Source organism: Vigna unguiculata, chromosome 3 (assembly GCF_004118075.2).
Source record: "Vigna unguiculata cultivar IT97K-499-35 chromosome 3, ASM411807v1, whole genome shotgun sequence".
Taxonomy (NCBI): Eukaryota; Viridiplantae; Streptophyta; class Magnoliopsida; order Fabales; family Fabaceae; genus Vigna; species Vigna unguiculata.
The window spans coordinates 22,318,664-22,337,748 of NC_040281.1; the positions used below are offsets into that span (position 1 = coordinate 22,318,664).

General features: G+C 30.2%; 1 protein-coding gene across 2 annotated transcripts; it reads left to right on the forward strand.

Annotated features, from left to right (window-relative positions):
- Window positions 1-8,125: 8,125 nt before the first annotated feature.
- Window positions 8,126-12,450, forward strand: LOC114174891 (methionyl-tRNA formyltransferase-like). Of its 2 annotated transcripts, XR_003602759.1 has the most exons (8): window positions 8,126-8,231; window positions 8,701-8,813; window positions 8,924-9,295; window positions 9,419-9,478; window positions 9,534-9,734; window positions 10,469-10,563; window positions 10,776-10,922; window positions 12,210-12,450. XR_003602759.1 is itself a non-coding variant. In XM_028059625.1 (6 exons), exons 3-6 carry the CDS (start codon window positions 9,263-9,265, stop codon window positions 10,556-10,558), a joined length of 384 nt encoding a protein of 127 aa, XP_027915426.1. In that variant the 5' UTR covers window positions 8,126-8,231; window positions 8,701-8,813; window positions 8,924-9,262; the 3' UTR covers window positions 10,559-10,564. The 2 variants fall into 2 exon arrangements, 1 of the variants encoding a protein (XP_027915426.1); XM_028059625.1 differs by lacking the exons at window positions 10,776-10,922; window positions 12,210-12,450 and having other exon boundaries at window positions 10,469-10,564.
- The last annotated feature ends 6,635 nt before the right edge of the window (window positions 12,451-19,085 follow it).

Sequence of the window (19,085 nt, forward strand, 5' to 3'; positions counted from 1 at the left end):
TATTTATATATATATATATATATATATGTGTAATTTGTTAGCTGACCCTATCTGCTTGTATTTAGTGATGATCGTGTACGCGATACACAAGAGCAGATGATATTGCAGGTGGATCTGGTGAGGCCTAGAGACTGAGCGGGGCTAGTATTGGGAGAAGATTTTATTAGAACTTTTATCAGAGTTTTTATTATGTTTTGGAACAGTTGCAATATTTTATATTATTAAACTTGGTTTTTATTATGGATTTTATGTTGGAGTTATAGTAGAGGTTTTTAGATTATTTATTACTACTATAAGATTTTAATTTTCCCACATTTTGGGAATATCAGTTATAATAAATGAAGTTTTATTATTTACTTCTTTATTTTATTATTTAAATCCGTAATATTCGGTCGGGATGTTACAGAGAGGTCCTAGAGCGTGTAGCACTTGGTTGTGAGGATGATTCTGCCAGGCGATAAATATGTGGGAGTGGCCACTAGAACACGTGGTGCCTGGGGGTGAGCAAGGTCCCACTAGGCGATATCTATAAATTCGGATACCTCTAGGGTGCATGGCACCTGGCGAAGTATGGCTCCTGCTAAGCAGTCTTTAGTGTTATTTCGCCTGGCGACGTTTAGGCTACACCAAGCGATAACGCAAAGGGCAGGTGCTTTTTATTTGGAAACGTTGTGTGGTCTACAATGTTGTGGATGATACCTTTGATTATGAAGCTTGTTGAGGCCCATTCATGAGTTGTGGCTTAGAATGGAAGGTAAATATGTGGCGATCTTGGGTTGTGGTATGATGATCTTGGAAATCCGGTGAGCATGCGAGTTATGGCTCATATTGGTTGACTACACGTGCCTTGCAATCATAAGTAGTGGTCATAATGTTGTGAATCTTGTGTTGAGAATACAAATTGCGATTCCTATTTGGGAGCTCCACTTGGCATTCTGATGGTGGTTCGTAACATAATAGTTTTGCACGTGTGTTCTACAAGTGGTGCCTTGTAGTGGTGGAACCACAAGTGGTGGCTTGTGGCAGCAAGTGTCATCTTAAGGTCATTATCAGAGTATGTAGAACTTGGATGTAAATGGTGGTGGCCATGATTCTAGTATCGGAGGATGGAGGTTCTTCGACAGGGTGTGGGTTTACATTATGTTGTTCATTATTTGGTTTATCCTGTGAGCTCACCCTATTTGCTTGTGTTTGACAATGATCGTGTAACTTGTTATACGAGAGAAGATGACGTTTCAGATGTTACTGGTAATATGTAGAGCCAGAGCAGGGCTAGCATGGGGATATATAGAGCAGATTTTACTACTATTTTATGTACTTTAGATACTATGGTCTTTATGATTTGGAAACCAGGAACTATTGATGTTTTAGTTAAATTTTTGAACTATGCCGCGTTTGATAAATTTTTAAATTTTCCTGCGCTTTGCAAAAGAAGTCTTATTAATTACCTATTTATTTTTGCGTATTATATTTATTTTATTTAAATTAGTAATATCCGGCCAGAATGTTACAGTAAACATGCAATGCATTTATGACAATGTCTTTGGACTTCTTTTTTCATGTGGAGCTAATAAATTTTTTTCTCTAGAATGCTTAGAGTCTTATCAACTCCAAAATGACCCATAACACCCCCCTCCCTCTCATGTGTTTCTTTCACTAAGAGTTTTCTATGAGATCCTTAGGGCACACAAAATTCTCCTTCTTTAAAGAAATAGCCTTGGGAAACATAGAAATCCCCCTTGTGTTTTCTTTTGACAACTAGAAAAAATGGAAGATAACTTAGAGTTTTATTCATACAATTCATATAAGTGATCATATCCAAGAATTTGGGCTCCCATTTTTGAAAACAAGTTGTGCCTTCTAGGTAAAGCATCAACCACAAGATTATTTTTACCCTTCTTGTATTTTATCACATATGAAAATTGTTCTAAGAATTCCATCCACTTTGCATGTCTCTTATTCAACTTATGTTGTCCCTTCAATCATTTAGGTGACTCATTGTCACTATGAATGACAAACTACATAGACACTAGATAGTATTCCCAAGTTTGAAGGGCTCTCACCAATGCATAAAACCATTTGCCATAGATGGGATAGTTGAGGGAGGCACCATGAAGTTTTTCACTAAAGTAAGAAATTAGGTGACCTCCTTGCAACAACATTGCATGTATGCCTGCACTAGATGCATCACACTTTAGCTTAAAAATTTTTGAAAAGTCAGGTAGCGCTAGAATGGATGTATTAGTAAGTTTTTCCTTGAGTTGCTTGAATGCAGACTCTTGCTTTTCATCCTAAACAAAAGACACATCTTTCTTTATCAATTCATTAAGGGGTGAAGCCAAACTAGAGAAGTTAGGAATAAATCTCTTATAAAAGCTTGTCAATCTGTGGAAGCTCCTAACCTCTCCAACATTTTTAGATGTAGGTCATTCTCCAATGGCCTTGATTTTCTTGGAGTCAACATGAACCCCATTTTTGTTGACAATGAACCTAAAAGGACCATACTATCTACACAAAATGTGCATTTGTCTACATTTGAAAAAAAGTTGGTGTCCCTAAAAGTGGAGAGAATAACTCTCATGTGTCCTATGTGCCCATGCAAACTTCAATTATACACCAAAATATTATCAAAATAGACTACTACAAGCCTATTAATGCAATCTCTAAGAACATGATTCATGAGCCTCATGAATATGCTAGGTGCATTAGTAATGCCAAAAAACATCACCAACCACTCATATAATCCAAACTTAGTTTAAAAGCGGTTTTTCACTCGTCACCCTCTTTAATTCTTATTTGGTGATAACCAATCCTTATATCAATTTTAGAAAATATAATTGACCTGATGAGGACGCTATAGGCCCAAATCTAGGCCCACGTGTTCCTAAAGATCCAAGCCCAATCACAGGCCCAATAACAAGAGGCATGCTTAGAAGAATCTAAATGGACTTGCCTCAAGAGGATCAAATTCATCATGGGATTCAATATGTTGTTCTCATGGGTTAAAGAAGACATCAAAATATGAGAGCACACATGATTGGAGCATTAGAATAGATTTTATTTTGGGTCACATGTTAGGCCATGTTATAGAATAAAAATGCTAAAGTATTTTGTTGTTTAGCCTTCAAATTGGGCTAATACAAGCCCAATTAAATCACTTGGCCGAGAATGAGCTTGGGGGACAAGGCTTAGAGCGCCTCTTGTCTACTTTGTGCAAGCAAGAAGAGTGTGACTTGCCACATGGCATTAGATCCCCCTCTCCTTTGCATCACACGAGCACCATTTGTGCTTCTTCTCCAAGCTATATCTCCATTTCATTTCATGTTACATTTACATTACATTAGGCCGGCCATGCATCCTATAAATAGGGCCTTCTTACTCTTGTTGTTGAGAGTACTCCACTTATTGCCTCTAGAGTAATTTTGCTAGACTAGTTTCTACCAAGAACTCCTCTAGCCTCGTTCCCTAGAATAGTTTTCTCTTATAGGTTTCATCTCCACTTCACATTCATTGCTTCAAGAGCCTCCAAGCTTGAATCCACTCCTCCATTCCAACTCCATTTCCGCTGCATTCATGGACCTTTTCCTCTCCATTGTGGTGCTTGAAGGTCCATAAGGACCCATGCAACTTATCAAGCATATCATCAAGTCTAGGGACTGGATTCCTATATTTAATAGTGATATTGTTGATGGCTCTAAAATCACAACACATTCTCCATTTGTTATATTTCTTAGGTACTAGTAAGGCAAGCACAATATAAGGGCTAAGACTCTTTTGAACCCAACCCTTCTCCAACAACTCTTAAATTTGAGATTCTATCTCCTTGTCTCTTGTGGGTTAGTCTTATAAGCAATGGTGGAGCACTGTTAGGGCAGGGAGGGGCCATGCCCCCCCCAAAATTTTGAATTTTTTTTATATTATATATTTTTTATATTATAGATATTAAAAAATGTATTATAATTAAATCAAATATTTTATTTCGTTTATAAACATAATAATTAATATTAATAAATATTAAAATATAAAATTAAACATAATAAGAAATAAAGAATAAAAAGATTTATCAAAATATTTTTTTATTTATTATGGCTTAAGTTTCTCACAATTTGTTCTCATATTCCATTCTCACATGTTTTTTTTGTTTTTGAAGAGAAAAAGATCTATCATTTTTGCTCTTATTTCTCCTTTGTTCTCTTCCATTCTTGAGAGAGAAAAAAAGAAGATAATTCTTTGGTCTCAATTGATAGTGAAATATTAGTTTAATAATTTATTTAATGAGTCTGTTTTATATTAATTTTTTATTTTATGAACATAGAAGAAAAATTATTATATTGTGTGTTTTTTTATAACCGAATTTTAATTGTGGTTCCATTATATGTCTTGAGTTTCTCACAAATTGTTCTCACCTATCTTATTTTGTTTCTGAAGAGAAAAGATAGATATGTGTGATTTCTTTTTTAGTTATTGTTATACTAAATTATATATTCATTTTTATTTTATTAGTGATAATAATTAAATGTATAAATTTTTGATGTATTATTTTGGCTCTCCCAACAATTTTCGTCAAGATCTGCCATTGCTTATAAGTTGGTTTATTTGGTAAAGGTCTATTTGATGCTCTATTCCCCTAAAAGATGGAAGTCTTTTAGGCAAGTCTAATAATACACATTTGACGAGTCTATTGATGCGTTGATTAGGCAAGTTTAGCAATATACATTAGACGAGTTTTTCCATACACTAATTAAACGAGTATAGCAAAAAACATTACACAAGTCTAGCAACACATATTATACGAGATTGGTCATACACTAATTAGACGAGTATAACAAAAGATACCAGATGAGTCATTCCATATGTTTATTAGATGAGTTTAAGAATACATTAGTTAGATGAGTATAGCAAAAAAATAGACAAGTATTTCGACATATTGGTTAGACGAGTCTAGCAATATGCATTAGACCAGTCATTCATATATTGATTAGACGAATCTAGCAATATACATTAGACAAGTTTGTGCGTACATAAATTAGATGAGTCTATTAATATACACTAGACAAGTCTCTCCATTCACTGATTAGATTAATCTTGGAATACACATTAGACGAGTTTGTTCATACACTAGTTACACAAGTGTTAGGAAAAACGTTAGACAAGTCTAACATACATTGATTAGACGAATTTAAGAATACATTAAAAGAATCTAAGAACACAAATTAGATCGGTATGTTTATACACTTATTAGACGAGTCTTGCAAATTTTAAAAATAATTATAAAATTTAAAGAGTAAAATAATTACATAATTTATATTAATAAAAGTAAAATTGATAATAAAAAATACTTATGGAATAATTACAAAATTAGTTCTCTTATTGGTAATATGGTATGTCTTTTAAAACATTATAGATTTCTAAATGAAGTCAGTTTAACTAATACTTCTTGACATTACAATTTGTCGATTGAAGTAAGTTTAAATAATGTTTCATAGTGTTACAATTTTCTAATTGATGTCAGTTTAATTATTGTTTTTTATTATGCGTAGTGCTACATTAGACAAGTATTTTCATAGATATATTAGACGAATCTATTATTATACATTAGATGACTTTGTCAATTCTCTAATTAGACAAATATTGTGATACACATTAGATGAATTTATTCATACTCAGATTAGACGACATTAGATTAGCATATTTATATACAGATTAAACGAGTCTAGCAATATATATTAAATGAGTTTGTCGATGCACTAATTAGACGAATTTATCATCACACATTAGACCAATTTATTCATCCATTGATTTGTATTTTTAGTGAATCTACTCTATATATTTCTACATAGTTTATCATTTGTATTTTTTAGAGAATCTAGTTTGTATTTTTACACATAATTTAACTTTTATATTTTTATAAAATCTACTCTTTATTTTATATATATATATATATATATATATATATATATATATATATATATATATTCCTAAACCTATATATATATATATTTTTTCTTCTAAACCTATAAATCAATTTTTGAGTTGGTTCTATTTAAAACTTAATTATAAATTTAAGATAAAAATTTCTTTACTTTAACTCTCTTTTAATATAATATTTATTTACTAGGAAGACAAAACACAAACAAACTGTCTACCTCCTGCACACAGATTTCAGATTTAAAAACAATTTCAGATTTAAGAACAGTTGGGTATAAAAACTTCTGAATTTAAAAAGAAAAATAAGTTTTCAAACGGAGTTGACTAATGTCATTAGTCAACGTGCCACGTGTCAGTATGTGGTTTTTTTGATGTTTTTAAAATTTTTTAAATCTTTTTTTTAAAATTTTTTTAAAATTTTTTAATTTTTTTTTAAATCTTTTGAAAACAAAATAAAAATGTCATGTGTCAAGTCCCTATGTGTGACATGTGACATTGTCAGTGCCATGTGGCATTGTAATGTCACGTGTCGGTCACTATCAGATATGATTGTGTTGATTTCGATTTAGTCCCCATATATGTTTTTTTGTTTCAATTTAGTACCTAAGTATGTGTATCTGATTCAATTTTGTCCCAACTTTTTTTAATAATTAAAATATTTTTATAATCCCTTTTTTATAAGATTAAAAATAATTAAGTATAAACATTTTTACAAAATTAAGTACTAATATTTATATTGTTTCTCTCAATTTCAAACCAAATTTATAAATGTTATATTAATATTTTTTATTAAAAACGACTTTTTAACATATTACTTTATTAATTACTTTTTTATTAAGTACTCATGTTTTGTTAATTTTTATTTTTTTTCCAAAATAGAATAATATTGTCTCTTACTAATTTTAAACCAAAATTTCTATTGGTATGAATGTTGTACTATTTTTTTTATTAAAAATGACTTAATAAAATAACTTTTACTACTAAATTTTAATATAAATATCAAATACTTAATTTTTGTAAAACTTTTATACTTAATTACTTTTAATTTTATAAAAAATGGATTTTAATTATTAAAAAATATTAGGTCAAAATTGAATCAGATATACATAAGTAGGTACTAAATTGAAACAAAAAGACATATATGAGGACTAAATCGAAATCAACACAATAACATCTTATAATGATACTGACACGCAGGGACTTGACTTGTGGCATTTTTTTTTAAAATTAAAATAAAAAAATTAAAAATTAAAAAAATTAAAAATTTAAAAAAATTAAAAAAAAAACCACAGACTGACATGTGGCATGTTGACTAACGATGTTAGTCAACTCTGTCTGAAAGAGACCCAATCGATGCACTTTTTCAAAAGTTAGAATACAATTGACACTTCTCTAAAATCAAATATCTATTTAACACACTAATCCCAAACTGGATATATATGCGAATTATACCTAACAAATTATATAGTTAAGAAACATCTTTTAAACTGAATTCAATTAAAATACTGTAACATTCTAAAAGGAAAAGGAAAAGTACATAAATCAAATAATAAGATACAATGATTGATCTGACGTTATAAAGAATTGTAACGTCATTGTAAGCGTCTTTTAACTATTTAATAAATTTGAATTTTTTAATTGAATTTTTGCTATTTATTTTGTCTAAGTTGGTGATGTAACTCTAAAGTGATTAACATTATTATTGGTATTATTATTTCTCACATATAATTTTATTATTTTATAAATTTTAATTTTATAATTAATAATTCATATTTTTCTTAAAATTTACAATAAAGGATTTATTAATTATAACATTGTATGAAAATTATATGTATTTATATTTAATTTAATTATAAATAATTTAACAAAGACTTAAATATTTTCGTAGATACCGTAAAATTAGTAGGTTCGGATTCCATTTGTTATTATGATATTTAAAATTACTTTTTTTATTACTTATACAACATATAAATTTTGATTTTAATTACCACAAAATATAAATAAATATTTAATCACTACCAAAAAATATAATTATAGTAGGAGTTAATTATTGGGGTTATAATAACCTCCACTAAGAGATATACATAAGAGAGGTTTTATAAACCCTCTTTAAATAAAAGGGGTTTTTAAAGGGGTTTTTAAAGAACTCCAGTAAAATTTTATAATTTTTTAAAGTTTTAATTTGAGCTTACGAAACTTTTTGCTCTCAAGATAGAAGGTGTTTTTAACTGAGTGGCTTGTCTTTCGTTCAAGAAAAAATATCTTTGGTAAGAAGAAGAAACAGATGCCTCTCGTCGCTCAAGGTAAACCGTGTACTCTCACTCCATTTTCGTCTTTTTCTTTCATTTTCATTTTTAACTCAGTGGCTGGCTTTCGATTTCATTTTCGTTTTTGTGTGGATGGCTTTCGATTTCATCTTTGTCTCTATGATTTCATCTCTTTCAATTTCAATTTCAATTTCAATTTGATCTTTATAATGTGTGTGTTTAAGAAGTGGAAGTGTGACATGGTTTGAAGGGAAAAAAGTGAATATGATTATTGGCCTATAGCAGGTGTAGAAAGTCCTAGAAATCTAGTTTTCTGATTTGCGTTTCTTTATGTTCATCTACAATGACAACACATTGTTGTACATAAACTATTCGACAAAATGTTGAAGAAGGACGAAGTACCCTTCATTTTTGTTTTGAATTTGGGATGAGTTTCACCTATTCTCTCGCGGTTTTGGATGAGAACTACTTCAACCTCTGATTCTGGCGATAATGTCTGTTGTAGTGCGGAGGAGGTTGCAATACGCATCATTGGGGCCAATGAGAAAGAGAGTCGTTCGTCGCGACATCGTTGAGGTGCAACGGTGGGGATCCAAGCTGTGAGGAGGCACACAATAGGTATTGTAATTATTAATTCTTCAATTCCTAGTAGAGAGGTCCTTATAAGATTGTAATTTCAGTCTTGTAAGATATCCTATTTCGTCATTAATCTTTAGTTACCCCTTTAGTATGCATTTGTGTGCCATCGGAGTGTATCCTTGTTCTTGCTGCGACCAATAGGCCGTTTGACCTGGATGAAGCAATAATTAGGAGATTTGAAAGGAGGTATGTCTACTAGTTCTTGACTTGCTTTTTGTTCTGGGCACAGATGGCATATATATGTTGGTGACAATCTGAATACTCTGAAATTCAGTAATACTTTATCATTTGTAATTACTGTAACGCTCATCTTTTGTTAACATAATAATGGTGGGGATGCCAAGCGCGGAAACGGGGAAAAATTTTTGAGGACTCTTTTGCGAAAAGAAAAGGTGGACAAGAAATTTGATTTTAAGGAACTCGCAACTATGACAGAAGGATACAGCGGAAGTGATCTCAAGGTTTATGCAATTTTCTAACTATTTCACTATTTATGTGATTATCGTGCTACAACCTGAAAATGCTTTTACTATTTTTAGCTTTTGATGCTCAAAGGTGCCTAACACATTTTTCACTTTATGCAGATAACTTCAGATGAATCATGGCTATCCTTTGATGAAGAAGCATATGTTCTACACAATAAGGTAAACTTCATGATCTTATCCGAAGGGCACAAGTTGTGACATAAAACAATTTTAGGTTCGTGCCTTTTCAGGGTGGCCAGGAACTCGAGCAAGAGTGTTAGTGATTGAGAAAAATGGTGAGCAGAAAACTTTGGATATTAAAATTATAACCACACGACTTAGCAGTCATGAAAGTGTGCAGTTCAATGAAGCAGATGATGTTGCATTTGTTGAGGGTGCGTTGGTATTTCCATGTGGAAGGGGTACCACACTTGAGGTACGTTTTTATATCATGTTTGCATCACCTAGGTAGGTGATGATGGGTGGAAACCAGATACCTTTTGAAATTTATTACTGTACATATTCCCTTATGCTGAAACTTCTGCTTAATAATTATCTTTTTCTGAAAATTGCTATTTAATATATTTCATGCACGAGTTTCCATAAAAAATGGGAAATTCCCACCGCTCTTGTTCTCCTTTTGTCCAAGTACTCTTTGAAATTCTGTGACTGTCTTGCATCTTGGAATCAACATCAAATGTATTATGTATGAAATTAATGTCAACTATGAAAATTGAAATTCCTGTCACGCATTCAAGAGGCTTTTGTCCTTTCAATGATTACATGTTTGTCTCATCCAATAGGAATTGGATTCTATGATTGTAATTCTTGCCCTGTTAATGACAGTTGTGTTTTTTAATATAAATCTTATCTTTTCAAAAGAAGAATGGAAACAAATAATATCGGGTGAAGAATTGTATATCTTCACTTTATTGAAAGAGCATTCGCACTTGAAAATACAAGATCTTCGACTTTGTAATTACTTGCTTTCTGAGATACAGTTGACAAGTGTTTTTCTTTTATATCATGAGGCCAAGCATTAAGGAAGCACTTGTTGTTCAATCTATAAATAAGAACACATTTTGTACACAAATTTAGTATAGGTATGCCAGCCCAAAATTCTTGCATGTCAAATATACCTTTCTGAATCAGTGACACTGTAACTCTCAGGTATTGGAACTTCAGCTTCCTGGAAAAGAGGCAGTAAATGCAGCTGCCTTCTGGAATGGGCTGCGTGGGCAGAAGCTGAAGAAATTATGAACAAGGCATATTTTAAATTATTTTTTTAGCTATTTAGGAAATCGATTTTTCACTCTCACTAATTGTTAAATGTAGAACTAGTGTACAACTGCTGCTTACAAACCTGTTAGAGAGTTAATTCAGCAAGAAAGAATAAAAATGCTGGTAACTAGGCAATATCTTTGAAAGGTTTGCCCTTATATGATTATCATACCGATTTCACATTTGTTTCCTGCAGGAGAAAAGGCAGAAAGGTGTTGAAGAACAGAATAACAATGCGGGAAATACCCAAGATGGTATGGAAGCAAAAGAGGAAGTTAAGCAGGAAAAAGTAATTTTCCTTAGACCTCTGAACATGCAAGACTTCAAAGAGGCTAGGAGTCAGGTAAGACTCTGTCACCATAAAGGATTCTTTTGCTTATTCAATCCATTTTTAACATCATATACCTTGAATTTCGTTGCACATATGCCTGGCTTCGTTGCTTATTTGAATGAATGTAGCGACATGATAAGATTGCTTCATTTGACCATCATCTTTCTCCTTGCTTTTTTTGTTTAAATTTTGCTCTGTTCCTGGTATCTTGTGTGTTGGGGTTATGAAAGGGCGAAAATCCTTGAATGATTCACGATTCAGTTATTAAACCATAATTGTTCCAGGATGTTTTATGTTCTAAATTCTTTTTGTTGAGAATTTATATTTCTTGTGGAGACTTTACATAATGTATACTTAGTGCTATTAAGCATTTTGTTCATAAGGCGAAACTAGGGCCCTAGGGAGTGTGAGGTAAATAAGAAGTGCATGAAACTTAATTGTACCAGCAAAACCTTAGGAAGAGAGAGAGAGAGAGAAAGAACCTAGAAAAGAAATTAAAAACTATATAAAATATAACAGGTTTTGACATAAAAACAATTGTGAAGTGAATGTTAATTTATGAGAGGGCATAGAAAAAGGTAATGTTTGGTAGCATTCATGAAGCAGTATAAAAATGAGCTAAAAAAAGGAACAGTGGCGTTGTTTTGCACTCACGGAGAGTGATGACTACATTGCATTTTATTAGTATATATATATATATATATATATGGTAAGCCCACCTTCATTGCTGAAAACTCTAAGCCCAATGCAAATAGCAAAAGGATGACACCAAATTGAGCAACTGTCTCAACCTGGAACCAATATGCAAGATTACTAGCAGCAAAAATAGATGATATTCAATCATAACTTCATTTCAATATGTCTTACAGAAAGAAAGTATCCATGACACATCGTGATTCCATTCAATCAATGATTTTATTTTTTTAAAAGAATGTGGCTATATATATATATATATATATATATATATATATATATATATATATATATATATATATATAATATTTTAGGAGTGCAAAGATGTTGATATGTTTCTTTTGTTTTTTCTTATCACTATGAATGTCATATAGTAGTTTGTGTCTGAGTTTGTGATATTGTCGTGCTTTAGGAGCCTCGCGAATCCAACATATCATACATGGCCTTAGGAGTGCACAAATATGTTCTGTTTTTTTGCTTGGTTGCTTCTTGGCAAAGAGGTCAAGAGTAAAAAAAGAAAGGTGTTTTTGTTGAAAGCAACTCATGATTATTCTTCGTTGAAGTAATTGTTATAAAGAATTGTTCTTAAACAATCTATCTTTGCAGATGTTTGCAGAAGAAGTTATGAATTTTGTTGAGCCACAAGGTATCTGGTCAAAGAAGTGTTTGTAATATCAAGTACCGCATTAGAAGGATGTTATTTAATTTTTCATTATGTTTATTTTTCTTATTTAAAACAAATAACATTGTAATTGTTAATTTTAACTTTTACACTTTGTCATATTGTAGACTTTGTTCATTGTCCCTTTTATAGATGTTATATGCATAAATTATAATTACCAAAAAATTAAAATCTTTTCCTTTTATAATTTTTCTTTTATTTCAAGATTTATGTATTATTAAAAAATATGAAACATACAAACAAACAATATTGGAGTTTTTAAATTGCAAGCATTAGCAGATGTTTTGAAAATTCCTAGCAGTAGTAGGGGTTTTGAAAACCCTTGGTAGTAGCGGGGGTTTTAGAAACTCCTGGCAGTAGTGGGGGTTTTAGAAACTCCTGGCAATAGCAGGGATTTTGAAAACCTCTAGCAGTAACGGGAGTTTTGTAAACCCTTGGCAGTAGCAGGGGTTTCGAAACCCCAAGCAATAGCGGGAGTTTCGAAAACCCCAAGCAAGTTGTGTTTTTTCAGGAGTTGCTAAAAATCCCCCGGTAATCTAATAGCGACGCTGGTTCTTCCAGGGAAATTACAAACCCCTGGTAAACCCATTAGTGGGGGTTAAAACCTCCAGAAATGTCAAATATAACCCCCACTAAAAATAATTATTTTTGTAATGAATATACCGTTCTTTAGAATTTTTTTAAGAAACATTGTATTACAGCATTACTATTTATAGTTTGAAATTATTAATTAAAACTTTTATTAATATAAAATATTAAAAATGGTGATTTTTTAAAAAAAAATTATAAGTACCTAAAACAAAACAAAAAAATTCTAACTGAAACAAAAAATGCACAAATTTTATGCCAGCTAAAAACATATGTAAGCTATTGATAAGTTATAAATAATTATTTCTACTACTTTATAACGGTCACTCCAAAAAATATAATAATATTAAGATGAAAAAACTACTCAAATTACGTTATTAAAAAATAAATATAAAATGTAATATCATTCTATGTCACTTTTCCATGTTTAAGAAATGTTCCGATAAAAATAAAAATATTAATTATATAATTATTCAATTATACAATTATAAAGTTATAAATTATAAAATTTTAAAATAATAAAATTATATGTATAGATAATTCAACCAAAAATGACATGTAAGATAATAATCAAACTATATTAACAAAAAAAGTTAATGACAGAAATTTAATTTATTTTTCAATTGACCATAAAAATTTATCACGACATATGTTTTAACCATAATTTTACTTTTATTAATACAAATTATATTATTATTTTACTCTTTAAATTTTATAATTATTTTTTAAAATATACCTAATTATCTATGATAAAATTATAAAATTTACTCATCTAATATAATTAGTCTTGAATTCATGAGTATGCACACGGGTCATGCTTTTTTTTTAATTCATTAATTTATCGTGTTTCTAGTAATTACAAACGAATTTAGCATTTTAGTATTACAAAAATTGTAAGGGTGAAAATTAACTAAAAATTGAAGAGGTTAAAAATATTTTAATAAAAATTATTCATTTTATATTTAAATTATTTGTAACTCAAACAAAAAAATTTATTAAACTATGAATTTTAATAAATATTTCTTTATAACATTAATATTAAAATTAAATTTGATCTCACCTTAGATAGTTGCACAATTTTCTAAAAAAACATTAAGACTAAATTGAACAAAAGTAATAAATATAAAAATTAAATTGAATATAAAACAATGACTCTGATACGTGGCGATGCTAGGTTGATACATGGATATTTTAAGAAAAACAAAAAAAATTAAACAAACCACGAAGTGAAAACATGACCATCACCTTTTATTATCGTCAATTATTTAAATGGTGTTACCAAAAAAGAACAAATTGAAAAATAAAATTAACAAAAATTAGAATCCAATTATAAAAAAAAAATTGAGAATGAATTGAAAAAACTGAACTAAATTTTAACCTCTTTTTTAATTTTATTAAAATTATTAATGAAATTATTATTATATTTAAATGAATAATTAATTTATATATTTATATTTAAGTATTATAATCATATCATTATAAATATAATATTTAAAATAAATTGATAATATAAAAAAGTTATAATTCTTTTTATAAAAAAGCAATTAAAATAAATAATATTATTTTTATATTTATTTTGTTATATTTAAGTAATATATTATAATAAATAGAATTAATTATATCAATATTAATAATAATATTAGATTATATTAATGATAATACTACTGTTATAATACTAATATAATAATAATAATAATATAAATAATAATAATAATAATAATAATAATAATAATAAGAGGCATAACAATCTATTAGAGATGAGTAGTAAAATAATATTATTGTATGATTAAGATTTATAATTAAATTTTTGAGTTATTTATTATATTTGTAAGAAAGAGATGATTTGAATGTGTTTTATTATACATTGAAGATGAAGATGGGTATTTATACAAAACAGAATAATCTAAAAAAGTATGTAATTATGATATTTCATAATAATGAGTACAAAGACATTTAACTTTTTCTATTCTTACACCATTTATTTTGCTCATAAGTAATTTGGTAACCTAAAGAATGCAAACATTTTCCATGATAAATTTTAAAAGCATAAAAGCATTGTCTCATGTAAAACACCAATTTAGGAACAATGTCTAACAAAGAAGAAAAATACTTTACTAAAAGCATCAAAACAGAAAATAAGAAAAAAATCTATTAGGTAAAAAGATAGACCGTGTTTAGGAAAAACAATTATTTCTTTAAATAAAATAATTGAAAAATGAACATGTTCTTCACAAAGTGCAGAAAAAATAACTGGACTGAATAGATTACCTAATGAGGAACACGCCCCAGCAATTCCTTCATCAAGGTCACAATCCACACAAACAGAAATGGCAACACTAAAGAAAAAAATTGTTACAATGAAGAGAAAAATTTAAAAGAATATAGGTAGAACAGAATAACACATAGAACAACAAAAAATGAAATAAACCAAGACACATGGAAGGAGAGCTTAGAAACATGGCTAATAATATATTCAACACTGCAGAATATAACCTGAACATATAACATGTTTTTTTATATAATGGTAAGAAGGAAAAAATACACAACAGGTCAAAAAACAAACGAAAAAGAGAATCCAAAAATAAAAAGTTCAACATTCATTACAAGAGACAAAATATAACAAAATATGAAACAAAATATTTGTTAAAATTAAAATAAGAAGGAAAAAACACACACAACAACTTAGAAAATAAACTAAGGGGAGAACCCAAAAAATAGAAAGATTTGGCCTTCATTGCAACAAAGGAAAAATAACAGAAAAAGAAAAAAAACTTAAAAAAATCCATACACGATTAAAAAAGGAACAAAGAAACAAAAAAACTCATCCAATAAACAAAAAAACTCATCAGCCATCACGGGAAAATCATGAAAATAATACCCAATACACAACCCATAAACATTTCCATAGTTGATTCAGACACCAGAAAAATACCTCAAAACCTTAAAAAAACCTTTTAAAGATGGAGAAAAATCGAGAACAAAAACACCAAAAGACAACCCATAAACATTTTCATAGTTGATTCCGAAAAAAAAGAAGAAGATAAGGACAATACCTTAAAACCTAGCAAAAGAACCTCAATAGATAGAGAGAAACCGAGAAGGAAAACATCAGAAGAAAGAGGGAAATGGAATAGGTAGAAGAGTCTCTCTATAATCTTCTTCTACTGTAATTTCTGAAACACATCCATCAATCTATAAATCTATCAAGTAGAGTAGTGAAGAAAGGGAAATGTAAAAATACCACAAACCCAATTATAGTTTATCCAACATGATAAAAGTCAACACTAGTTACGGGGTATAATGGTAAAGTAAAAATAATAGTAGAGAATGGACAGAAAAACCTCAAAATTAGACATGTGTCAACATATAAATAAGGGGTTGAATTGTAAATTTAGTGGATGTTGTTTTGTATAGATTGTTATAGATTTCTTTAAATAACAACCGGCGAAAACACATACATCAAGTGCATAATTGCAGGTGTATTATTTTTTTATGATAATAAAAAAATAATAAAGTTACTGTTTCAATTATAAAAGTAAATTTAATTATTTTTTTTGTAGGTAATCTTTATTTTAGTTTGAAAATTTTAATAAAGTTATTATTGGGCCTTGTATTTAGGCCAAGTAATACAAGGTTTTTTTTAGACATGTATTTGGTCCTTGATAGGTTTTTGGGTCTAGTAGGAATTTTTGGGCCTAAAAGGTTAGGCTTTTGGAAGGCGACACACTTTATTAGGGTTTTGGCCCTAAGAGGAGCACTAGCTTGGAGAGCAAGCTATTTTTGGAGCTCTTCATTTGCATTTCATGGTATGAGAGGTATGACTTGCTTAGGTAGAAGGTCACACTTGTTGCATGCTAGCTCCATTTTCAATTTTCTAGAGTTCAAATTTTCGTCTTATTTTGGAGACCATTTGCTCTCATTTGCTTTTATAAATAAAGGAGCTTACACTTTGTAAAAATCATTCATGAATGTTAGTGGAGAAACTTTGTTGAGTTGACTCTAGACTCCTCTAGTCAGCCTTCTTTGAGAGTTGACCCAACGTCTCTTGAGAGCACTCCTACACTTTCATATCACCATAGCTTTACTCATTGCTTCCACTCAACCTTGTCTTCTCTTCAAGCTATGCGCCTTGGATGCTTGAAGGAGGAGTCATCATGTGGTATCAAGAGCTAGGCTCATCCATGGTCTTCAAGAGTTAAGTATCCATTTTTTTGTTGTTTTATATTGATCCCTTGTTTGCTTAATGTTTTCTACCGATTGTTTTTTTTTTTTTGAATTGATGGTTTTACTTCTTGTTCAACTTGAACCATTCGGTTTGTGTTTTGGTGATGAAGGATTGACCACTCAAAGAACCATGGAGACTCCTGCAAGGAGAATTACTAGAAGCATGACTAAAGGGGAAGATCCTTCTTCTATGTCTCTTTTTTTATTTTCCATCTTAATTTTGTGATTTTCCTAAGTTGACTAAATTTTGGTTGACTTGTTGACCTTTGACTAGGGTTGACTCATTGACCGAAATTAATTAAACTTAAGCCAGCATACTAATCCTTGTTTAAAGTTGTGTTGTAGGTTATTTTAGTAGAAGGAAGCATGATAGGTGGCACATGGTGATTGGGGAGCATGAATGATGTGAAGGAGAGAGTAAAACAAAAGCAAAAAGCATAAAGCAAAAGTAGACATTGTACCTTTTGTCTCTTTTGATCTTTATGCTCCTTTGCATGATTTGGAGACCACTTTTGTCTCTTCCTCCACTCTTCGGAGAATCCACATGGGAAAATCACACCACCATCTCATTTTGTGCCTAGCTTAAAGATGCTTCTAGAATTAGGGTTTTCCTTGCTTTTCTAGTTAGCCCTTTTTATCTTTTGTAATTTGCATAGAGACCCCTAAGACTATCTATTTAAGGGGAGCTCTACCACTTGTAAAAGGGTTGAATATTTTGAATCTAAACACTCTTGTTTTCAACCACATTTTTCGTGAGCTATCCCTCCTCCCAAGGAGTGGAAGAACTCTTGCCTTATCTTGCTTATGCAAGTGGCGACACCATATACTCATCTTTAGAGCTTGGTTTGGCTTTGCCCCCTCTATAAGTGGCGTGCTCCACTTCCATAACCACTACGCTCTTCTCTTCCATTTTACTTGTTCTTCTTCTTTCATTGCATTTTCGATTGGTGTTTCTGTTGTTATTTTCGTTTTTAAGCACTCTAATTTATCTCTTCTCCTATTGAACTCTTGGAAAAGAACCTTCACATCTAGATAACTTGCTATCTTAATGTCCAGTGGGGATTTTCTTGAGTTTTCTTAAACAACTATTCACCATATTCCATAATCTTAAAAGAAAACAAGATAATCCTTTATCATTAGGTTTCCATATTCGTGTGTACTTTTGCTTTTATTTGAGTTTTCTTTTAATTGTGTTTGGTCAATTCTCTTTAATTTTGAGTAATTTTCATCTTGAAATCCATACATGTGGTCTATGTTGTGTCTTGTCTTTGATTGTTCAAATCGCCTATTATATGTCCTTTTGAATGCCTTTCTTTTTCATATTTGAGTTCATACTTGTTATTGGTTCATTAGCAAGTTCTTAGAGTAAGATTCTCTTATGTGTTGTTTAAGTTTTCTATTCTCTATTTTTGTTCCATTAGGTTTCCTTTCATTTTGAGTAGCTTCTTGTTTTCTTGTCCTTATTGCAAGCAATTTTATATGATAAACATGTAGAAAAGAGTTTGATAAAAAGAGCAAAATAAAAGACAAGAAAAATTGATAAAAAGTATGTGCACTACGACCACTACTACTTGATTTAGTGTAATTTATTTGTTTTGAGCTTTAGCATTTTATTTCTTGCTCAATCAACCTTCATATGTCATGACTTTGAGCTAAACGAGTGTCCTTAGACACCATTAGCATTCGACCATTTGGAGACAAGAAACATTCATCTTAATTCTGTTTGATTTTGATTTTTGTAATCCATTCTAGTGTTATTTGTGTCCTAGTCCTCTATCAATTCCTTAGGTGATTCTTAATTGTGTGCTTAACCTTGTTTCTTACTTGTTTTAATTTGACAATCTTATGTTTTGTCTCGTGAATTTTCTCTTAAAACTTTTAATAAGACATGGGTGGAAATAATTAGGTAAGTGACCAATTTTTAATACAAACAAAAATATATTTTTTTTCTGCATTTTCATATATGTTTTTCTAATATTCTCGTTTTC

Coding starts and splice junctions, on each gene's coding strand:
- LOC114174891 (XM_028059625.1), top strand. CDS start 9,263: ATGACAGAAGGATACAGCGGAAGTGATCTCAAG. Junction 9,296..9,418: donor ACAGCGGAAGTGATCTCAAG/GTTTATGCAATT, acceptor CACTTTATGCAG/ATAACTTCAGATGAATCATG. Junction 9,479..9,533: donor CATATGTTCTACACAATAAG/GTAAACTTCATG, acceptor AAACAATTTTAG/GTTCGTGCCTTTTCAGGGTG.